This window comes from Nanorana parkeri, unplaced genomic scaffold (genome assembly GCF_000935625.1).
Source record: "Nanorana parkeri isolate BGI_ZX_2015 unplaced genomic scaffold, ASM93562v1 scaffold3254, whole genome shotgun sequence".
NCBI classification, from domain to species: Eukaryota; Metazoa; Chordata; class Amphibia; order Anura; family Dicroglossidae; genus Nanorana; species Nanorana parkeri.
The window spans coordinates 19051-29613 of record NW_017309522.1 but is presented as its reverse complement, the minus strand read 5'-3'; the positions used below and the strand labels follow the sequence as shown (position 1 = coordinate 29613).

The window sequence follows — 10563 nt, the reverse complement described above, 5'->3', positions numbered from 1 at the left end:
AAAAAAAAAGAAAAATTAAACAAAAAAAGAAAAAAAATTAAGACTCTGCCATCCCCACCATCTGGTTGCCATTCTCCATTGGTGGTGGGGTGTTGGCGGAGAGGGGGGGGTCGCATTGAGGAACTCGGCCTTGGGGCAGCAGAGAGAGTAAATCCGGCCCTGGGCACGGGGTCTTCAGAACTCCTGCCTCTGACGAATGATGCCCCACCCACTAATGCTATGCAGTGGTGGGGGGATCACAAGAAAGGGGGCATTACCTTACAAATATTTTGGCCATACAATTGTTATGGAGTTGACCTAACCTCCTATCTTGTTATGTATTGTCTCGCTGTAGATGACTGCCCGCCGCCCCCTGCACCTTTCAACCACAGGATAGTCAGCATTAAGCAGGCCATATTATCATCGTGCTACACAGTCTGCCAGCATGAAGTCCTCGGGGGGTAAGTTGGACAATTCTCAACCAATCACGGTGCAGCAGAATCTATGCCTATGCATTACTAACCCAAGATGAGAGTTATCATCCTACATCTCTCCAATACAACATATCAGAAGGGGCTCCAGAAGCAGGAAGCTGTTCTTGAGCCCCTGAGGTCAGGAGGCTCCTCCCTCTCCTGTACGCTTAGGGTACATGTGTGGTATAAAAATACGAAGCGGTATATTTTTACAGATGCCTGTTTTTCTGGAAAACTATATCTTGTCCTGATCCTGAGAACCGCTGAAGGAAAATGTTGTGCGCCTACAGGCCTTGGAGATGATCCCGTTTATGATGAAAAGTATTAGGGGCAGCACAGTGGTGTAGTGGTTAGCGCCTGCTGCCTTGCAGCCATGGGGTGAGGGGGGACACACTGTCCCTGGTTCGAATCCCAGCCAGGTCACTATCTGCAAGGAGTTTGCATGTTCTCCCTGTGCTTGCGTGGGTTTCCTCCGGATAGTCCAGTTTCCTACCACACTCCAAAGACATGCTGGCAGGTTAATTGGCTCCTCTCTAAGTTGGCCCTCTATGTATGTATGTGAGGTAAGGACCTTAGATTGTAAGCTCATTGAGGGTAGGGACTGATGTGAATGTGCAACTGCATAAATTGTCGGTGCTATATAAAATACCTTTACAAACTATCCACAGGGCCATTCGTCCTGCAAATATCTGTGAATGTTTGCTCTGTGCGCATATTTGCCAAAAGGAATGTTCTTTTAGTTTTTTTTCTCTACTGGCGTAATGCATTTTTTAATGTTTTTCATGTAATACGGCAATATGGCCACCAGAGGACGCTAATAAATATAGGAAATAGGTATTTATTTTCTATGCTCTTCGGCACCATCTAGTGGCCACGATGTGATATTACACACACAAAAAAACATTACTTTGTTCAAAACAAATTATAGAACATTCCTTTTGGCATATATCTGCACAGAATGAACCTTCCGGGGTGCTTACCTGAGAATGAACCCCAATGTCCTCAGAGCACAACTCTTTAATCAAACTCCACATCTCAGACGTCCTCAGCCAAATGTATACAGAGAACAGGGAGGCTTTCCCTTTAAGCTATTTAATCCTGAACACAATCTGTTTGAAGCTCCTACACCTTGTTTGTTTTGGCTTCTTTATAAATGTCACCCGAGAGCCCGACATGGAAAACAGAATCTTTCCCTCTCGCCGAGATTATTCACTCGGTTGGCTACAAATCCCAAACCACACGCACACGTTTCTAATGTTAGTGCATATCATTAAAGTGTACCGGTCAGCCCCAGGAGACAGCTACATTCTCAGTGATGTCACCGGTCTCTAGTGCATGGATAGGCTGCATTCTCAGTGATGTCACCGGTCTCTAGTGAATGGATAGGCTGCATTCTCAGTGATGTCACCGGTCTCTAGTGAATGGATAGGCTGCATTCTCAGTGATGTCACTGGTCTCTGGTGAATGGATAGGCTGCATTCCCAGTGATGTCACCAGTCTCTAGTGAATGGGTAGGTTGCGCTCTCAGTGATGTCACTGGTCTCTAGTGAATGGATAGGTTGCATTCTCAGTGATGTCACCAGTCTCTAGTGAATGGGTAGGTTGCGCTCTCAGTGATGTCACCGCTCTCTGGTGAACAGATTGGCGACATCACTGAGAGCACAACCTGTCTCTAGTGAACAGATAGGTTGCACTGTCAGTGATGTCACAGGTCTCTGGTGAATGGATAGGCTGCATTCCCAGTGACATCACCGGTCTCTAGTGAATGGATAGGCTGCGTTCTCGGTGATATCACCGATCTCTAGTGAATGGATAGGTTGCATTCTCAGTGATATCACCGCTCTCTGGTGAACAGATTGGTGACATCACTGAGAGCGCAACATGTCTCTAGTGAACAGATAGGTTGCGCTCTCATTGATGTCACCGGTCTCTAGTGAATTGATAGGTTGCGCTCTCAGTGAGGCTCACACTACATTATACGTTGTGGCTGCCATCGGAATGTTAGCATGCGGCCTATATATTTGCATTGTGTTCTCATGAGGCATTTAAATGGACGGCGGTCACATTCTGTAACGTGGAACAGCTGGGTGAAGGTCTAATCCCCTGTAAAGCGTCAGTAAGATGAGAGCGATGCCTCTGGTCTTGGGATCGTGTTTACCGGCAGCGGCTATTTATAATTCGTGATAACAACGGCACGTTGACTGAATCCCAAAACATCCCCGAGCTCCGGCCTTGTACACAGGAACGCGCCCTTTGTTCAGAAGTGGATTGCGCAACTTTTTCCGTTAGTGCCGCTGGTAATGTCACGATTGGAAAAGCATTGCTGCAGCTTTGTAAAAGAAGTTAAAGTGGTTTTCCACCCCCCCTCCCCCTCCCAACCCTCTTCCCATCACTTTAAAGAGAACCTGTCTTAAATATTTACTGTCATTGTTTGTGCACAAATCTGAATAGTCAGGCTGATATCTTTGTAAGGGTGCAGACTTACCCGATAGTCATACTTTTCTCCTATTTAGCTGCAACCTGCCTTGAGCCTGACACTTTAGTTTGAGTCCACAAAACATAAAAATGAGGTGCTACACTCTTTGTTAAGAGTCCAAAATGGTTTATTTCATCATATAAAGTGATCCAACTCCTTTCAGGGGCTTCCAAACATTACCTTTCCCAGGGCTTGGTGATTGATGAAAGCCAAAGAAGAATGATGACCCTTAGGTCCTGGGAGGAGGCCAGTGCTTCATCACCTGTGCCTCCCTCAACCAGGCCAGGGCTACGTCACTAGTGCCTCACTCAACCAGGCCAAGGCTACATCACCAGTACCTACCTTTATCTGGCCAGGGCTACATCACCATTTCTTCACTGAACCATGCCAGGGCTACATCACCAGTACATCACTTTATCTGGCCAGGGCTACATCACCAGTACCTCACTCAACCAGGCCAGGGCAATATCACCAGTGCTTCACTGAACCAGGCCAGGGCTACATCACCAGTACCTCACTCAACCAGGCCAGGGCAATATCACCAGTGCTTCACTGAACCAGGCCAGGGCTACATCACCAGTACCTCACTCAACCAGGCCAGGGCAATATCACCAGTGCTTCACTGAACCAGGCCAGGGCTACATCACCAGTACCTCACTCAACCAGGCCAGGGCAATATCACCAGTGCTTCACTGAACCAGGCCAGGGCTACATCACCAGTACCTCACTTTATCTGGCCAGGGCCACATCACCAGTACCTCACTAAACCAGGCCAGGGCAATATCACCAGTGCTTCACTCAATCAAGCCAGGGTTACATCACCAGTACCTCACTCAGCCAGACCATGGCTACATCCCCAGTGCCTCAATCAACTAGGCAAGAGCTACACCGCCAGTGCTTCACTCAACCAGGCCAGGGTTACATCACCAGTGCCTCACTCAACAAGGCCAGGGCTACATTACCAGTGCATCACTCACCCAAGCCAGGCTTACATCACCAGTGCCTCACTCACCCAAGCCAGGCTTACATCACCAGTGCCTCACTCAACCAGGTCAGGGCTACATTACCAGTGCCTGACACTAAACACTCACCCAAGCCAGGCTTACATCACCAGTGCCTCACTCAACCAGGTCAGGGCTACATTACCAGTGCCTGACACTAAACCAGGTCAGGGCTACATTACCAGTGCCTCACTCAGTCAGGTCAGGGCTACATCACCAGTGCTTCACTCAACCAGGCCAGGTCTACATCACCAGTGCCTCACTCAACCAGGAAGTGGGAAAACAGTAATTGTAACTAAATGCAAAAAATGTTTAACTAATGAATGTAAGATGTTTAATATCAGTAGCCGGAGCTACATGCTGATGTGATTTTTCGTGAAAGGGGGTAAAGGTCCACTTTGATACTTCAGAACCAAATCTTTATATTAAATAAGTTTACTATTTTCTGGTGACATCGGTTGGAAAAGTCAAGAAGTGAAGAATTGTGATATCTCCTTTACATTCATGTGTTTCAGTTTGTGTTGCGCTCATTATCTCAATACATTTATTAACAGCGGACGCTTTGGTCAAGTCCACAAGTGTGTAGAGATTTCCTCCGGACTGCGACTCGCCGCCAAAATCATTAGAGTTAAACCGCCCAAGGACAGGGTACGTACACACAGCGGTCATTGACTGAGATTTCCTAAAAATTAAACATTGTGTAAGAATGGCTGGTTGGGGGGCGTTATTCTTATTTTTTTTAAAGGGAGATGGAATTTTAATATTGAAAAACGATTTTGACATGGTAAATATGTAATGTTAGTAACTAGGTTTAGATCTGCTTCAAAGGCTAATTCCACCTTTGATACCATAGGGGTCTATTTATAAACAAATCACAGAGCCATTCACCCTGGGAATCTCTGTGAAGGTTCATTCTGTGCGAATAAAGGCAAAAACAAACTTAGTATATTGTTTTTTGAAGTCGAATGTAATGCAACACCACATTATGGACACTAGACGGTGTTGAGGAGCATAATGGGAAGTATTTATTTCCTATGCTCTTTAGCTCCATCTAGTGGCCATAATGCAGTATTACATTACATTGCATTTCACCTAGAAAGGAAATGTACTAAGAATGTTCGTTCTTGCCTCTATTCGTACAGAACGAACATTGACAGGGATGGCTCTGCAAACTGTTTATAAATAGACCCCTATGTTTTGTGTTACACCCATATTTAGGGTGGAACATGGTGCCATTCCCCAGCCCCCAACCCTCCACCCTCCCCCCCCTCCTTACCAGAATCACAGGCTTCTGTGTACTTTTTTAATTCGGCATTGCTGTGCCACAGTCACATCATCCATTTGCAGGATCTGTGAATAGAAAGACTACAAGTCCTATCTGTCACTATGGAGGGTCTCAATGGAATACCTGTAGTCCATTAATTACTTCCTCCATCCCGAAAACCTCTGGGTACGGTCCTGGAGGAACAGTCTGCATTGCACCCCCAATTTACTGATCGCAGTTGCAATGCTCTACAGCCTTGGTTCTCAACTGGTGGGTCGTGACCCCAAAGTGGGTGGTGACCCCATGTCCAGTGGGTCGCCACATGCCTTCCACTTTTCTAGGTGAGAAGATCCTCAGCCCTCCCTCTAGAGAAGCACTGTCAGTTCTCGTGGCCTAGCAGCCATTCAAAAATATGATGCCCAGTGCCGAGTGTCGATTTGAGGTGCCGCAAGGGAGCTCCATCCATACGCACATTGCTTACAGCTCATCATATTCTGGCTCCCGGCACCTCTACGGGTGCGCACGGATGCTTTACAAGCAATACACATACGAATGGAGCTCCATCACAGCACAGCAGCCCACACTGGACCCCAGGTTGAGGATCCACTCCAGTTTCCGTAATGGCAACCCAAAACACACCTCACACCCACAATTCGATCGCCTGCACCGGAAAGCGCAGTACCGCAACATGGAGCATTGCAGTGCAACTTGGGTCGCGACTTAATGACCGTGGATAGGGTCGGATTTCCCACAAGGCCAACCAAGGCCCGGCCTTGGGGCAGCAGGGAGTAGAGGGGCAGCAGGGGTGTGGAATTCCTATCTCCCGATGCCCGGGACATGCAGTTCCAGGCGCCGGGCGGGTAGTTGTTTTCTGCATTTAGCCCTGCTTTGGGCAAGCAGGGCTAAATGTACAGAGGGGGGAGGGGGGGCACTGCTTGTTTTGTACAAGTGATCCCGGCCATGTCGCCGAGATCACTTGTGTGCAGCCTGCAGGTCCGCCATTCTCCATAGGAGGGGGTTTGGCGGGTAGGGGGGCACATTGAGGAACCTGTCCTTGGGGCAGCAGAGAGAGAGTTAATCCAGCCCTGACCGTGGACAAATGTGAGTCCCAAGGTTACACAGGTTGAGAACCACTGCTCTACAGTACCCAATGCAAAAGGGGGGGCCGTGCCTTTATCAGAACATATATTTGTATACAATGTATATGAACCGGTTCCTGCTTTTGGTTTTAAAATACAAACAGGATCTGTTATTTGTCTTCAACCCCGTTCCCAGTCCAGACAACTCATTAATGCATTTTCAATATTTGAAACCAAACCATGCCGTATAATCTCAGCCGCCTCCTGAAGTGCTGGCCTTTAGCACGGAGATGCAGCGCGGTCGATCCTGTCAAACAACTGTGGGATACATTTGCATAGTTATGAGCCACTCGGTGGGAGTCGTTGTCAGTTCCTCGTTAGAGGACGAGATGGGAGGGCTGGGAAAAGGGCACCGGGGCCCTGAGCATTGTCAGGATGGAGATGTTGTCTACTTAGGCTGCGTGATTAATTAATGGTATATATACTCGCCGTGTACGGGGGAATAGAAATGTCATCAAATGGTAACTTGTCCCTTTTCCTCTCCAGGACGAGGTGAAGAATGAAATTAATGTCATGAACCAGTTGAACCATGTGAACCTGATACAGTTGTATGATGCCTTCGAGTGCAAAAATGACTTGACCTTGATCATGGAATAGTATGTATAATGTCAGGCATATAGAATATTGCTGTCCAAGATCTGATTGGAAGGGTCTTTCCACACTCCAGAAGGGATTTCAGTCAAGCTTTTGTTCACCATATGGGATATTCTATGGAAGATCCTCTAATGCAGCCATTCTCAACCAGGGTTTCATGGAACGCGAGGATTACTCCAGGGGTCGTTAAGGGTTCCTTGAAGCTGTGGTTGACTGACCTCTCATCTGATGGCGCCTGCATATATCCAGCTCCAACTCCAAAGGGGATTCCAATCTTTTGTTCACCATATGGGAAATCCTATGAGGGATCCTCTAAAGAAGGCATTTTCAACCAGGCTTTCATGGAACGCTAGGGTTCCTCCAGGGGTTGTTTGGGATTTCTTGAGCTGTGGTTGACTGACCTCTGATGTGATGGCGCCTCCATATATCTATGTCCAACGCCAGAGGGGATTTCAAGATTTTGGTTCACCATATGGGAAATCCTATGGGGGATCCTCTAAAGCAGCCATTCTCAACCAGGGTTTAATTGAATGCTAGGGTTCCTCCAGGGGTCGTTAAGGGTTCCTCTCATCTGATGGCGCCTGCATATATCCAACTTCAACGCCAGAAGGGGTTTCAATCAAGCTATTGTTCACCATATGGGAAATCCTATGCGTGATCCTCTAAAAAAGCCATTCTGAACTAGGGTTCCTCCAGGGGTTGTTCCTTGAGCTGTAGCTAACTGACCTCCCATCTGATGGTCCTTGCATATATCCAGGTTCCAAGCCAGAAGGGATTTCACTCAAGCTATTGTTCACCATATGGGAAATCCTATGAGGGATCCTCTAAAGAAGACATTTTCAACCAGGGTTTCATGGAACGCTAGGGTTCCTCCAGGGATTGTTAAGGGTTCCTTGAGCTGTAGCTGACCTCCTTCCATCTGATGGCGCTTGCATACATTCAGGTCATACGCCAGAGGGGATTTCAATCAAGCTATTGTTCACCATATGGGCAATCACCCTGTCACATGGGCTCCTCCCTGACAAATGCTTAGCTCGTAGACAACAAACAGTTGCAGGAGATCAGCAGCGCTGAGACAAAACATAGGGGAAATCAAGGTGATTTTTTTTTTCTTACATTAACTTTGATCTTTTTATCTTGCGAGCTTGGACGGCGGGGAATTATTTGACCGGATCACCGACGAGAACTTCCACCTGACAGAACTAGACGCCGTAATGTTCACCAAACAGATCTGCGAGGGGATCTACTACGTGCACCAGCAGTATATACTCCACCTAGACCTGAAGGTGAGGCGATCAAATCCGAGCAGTCATTCAGCGCTTCCCGAACGTTGGTTGTCCGCATGCTGCTGCTGCCGCCGCCGCTTTCACCGCCGCCGATGTCTAATGTCCGGCGTCATCTGTTGGCATTTTTGTTTACTTGATTCAGAAATAGACGCCAGCTGGCGATTTTATATTTGGAGCCGTACGTGGAAACATGCGACGTGAGATTCACACATTCCGATAAATTCTGCTTTATTGATTTGACTTTTTTTGGAATAGAACTCCTTAGATTTTTGGGGGGGATTCTGAACCATTTCGTATTTTGGCTTTTTTTTTTTTACACCTTTTTTTTTTTCTTGACGTTTTACAAGTTTATATAGAATTCCGTATCGTTTCCCTAATTGTTTTCTGGGAGATTTTCATGTTATAAATAAACATTTATTATAGACTGGATCCATCATGTTCAGTTTGTAAGGCACGCTGACTGAGAGACACAGCTGTGTGGGGTTTAAAGAGACCCTGTCACCACGTCTTACCCTGTCCAAGATTGACACGGCAAGTGGCTGGGCACAAATCCTGTTGTCATTGTGTACTATGCAGCAGTACACAATGTAGGTGGTGGTGGTGGTGGTGGGGGGGTTATTTCTTCATTTTTTCCCCCCAAGCACTTAGTCATCATGTTTCTGATCAGCTCCGACTCTCTCAGCTCGGCTTCCCTGAACTTCCTGCCCAGTACAAGCTCAGAGCAGCAGCTGACCTTGCACTACATAGCAAGGTCAGCTGCTGTACAAACCCCGTACTAGCATGGAGAAGGGAGGACAGAGGAAAAGGGAGGAGGTGAGTGGATTGCCTTGCTGTGCCTGTATGCTTCTGGAGACACACACAGCTTACTTATCACACACAAGGGTGTCTCCATAGGACCCTGCAAGGGAAAGGAGGCACCCTAAAACAGGATATCAGGGCCAGTGCTCAGGGGATCAGTTGATTCTGCATCAAGTAACAGCATCCATTGTAAGTGATTTCATCAGCATTTGAAATGGCTTAAAACTTTTAACTGTAGCAAGGAAATGTCAAGTCTCTGCCAGGCAGGGCTGCGCTGTGTGGCAGAGCTGTGTTCATGTGCACCTTACTGTATAACTGGTAACAAATTGTTGAGTGCGTTTGTCGTTTGTTTTGCTTTGCAGAGCTGTGTAAATCTCAGGGCTGGAGGGACAAACATAGAAATCCTGTAGCAGGTAGAACAGCTCCCGAACGTGTATTCCATCTCAACGTTTATGGATGACCCCTGAGGTCATCTGTAGGATCTCCGCCATTAATTTTTAGCAGGATTTGGTTCCAGGGGTAGCCAAACCGGTTCCACCAGCTGTGGTGGTACTACAAATCCCATGAGGCATTGCAAGATTCTCCCAGCCACAGACATGACTGCCGGAGAGAGATGCATCATGGGATTTGTAGTCTCATCACAGCTGGAGGGTAGGAGTTTGGCTACCCTTGGTTCAATATAAAGACTTCAATGTGACTGATCAATATAAAACTCTCTGACCTGTGTGGCCGATATTAATGTGACCGCCTTCTTTTTTTTTTCTTTCAGCCTGAAAATATTTTGTGTGTCAGCCGAACTGGAAACCAAATCAAAATTATCGATTTCGGACTAGCGAGAAGGTAAATGATCCCCGGGATGCAGGTAACAAGAACACCGAGCGGCTCTGATCTTTGGGAATGTTGCACAGGCTGCAGTGCTTAGGCCAGGATCGCGCCTGGGCAATCCGCGACCACGCAGTCATCGTGCAGGAAACCGCACGGTCACGGAATCGCACACCACCGCCGATCGCGCTGGCGGTGCCATTATTTTCTAATGGCGCCCCAGGCAGATTGCGCGGTTTCCAGCCACAATACCGTCCATGCAATCGCGCACGAGTGCGCAAGGTGTGTGTCGCAAAACTTATTGCCACGCGGACGTAACCCCATTGAAATCAACAGGGCTGTGCGGCATCCGCTGTGTGTGCACCCGCACACGATCGCGTGTTCCCGGGACCACCAAAGTCTGCACCAGCCTCCTTCGGGAATGCAGGGAGCTAATATAAAGACAGCTGCTGGTCAGTGTAGAGTCGGGGGTGCACACATCAGAGGCGTCCCGAGACTGGGTGACACCCGGAGCGGAGACTGGGTGACACCCGCGTGACGTCATCGCGCATGCCCGGTCGTCTTATTGGAGGGGGACGTTCACCCAGCGGGATGAGGTATGCCGCCGGGTCCACTCCTCTCTCCTGACACTGTCTGGCTCTCGGTCCGTGAGTGCCCAGCTTTTTTTAGGGCGTGGCACCAAAATGACTGTCAGTCATTTTGGTGTCATCCCTCCAATGGCGGCACCCGGG

The 10563-nt window shown here is 47.9% G+C and overlaps 1 protein-coding gene across 1 annotated transcript in view; it reads left to right on the top strand.

The window, feature by feature from the left end:
• Window positions 1-10563, top strand: part of MYLK3 (myosin light chain kinase 3) — a 25125-nt gene that overhangs the window by 8959 nt on the left and 5603 nt on the right. The window contains exons 5-9 of the mRNA XM_018574810.1: window positions 335-440; window positions 4484-4577; window positions 6819-6928; window positions 8071-8212; window positions 9780-9850. Coding sequence (XP_018430312.1) covers window positions 335-440; window positions 4484-4577; window positions 6819-6928; window positions 8071-8212; window positions 9780-9850 — 523 coding nt within the window. The remainder of the gene's footprint in view (window positions 1-334; window positions 441-4483; window positions 4578-6818; window positions 6929-8070; window positions 8213-9779; window positions 9851-10563) is intronic.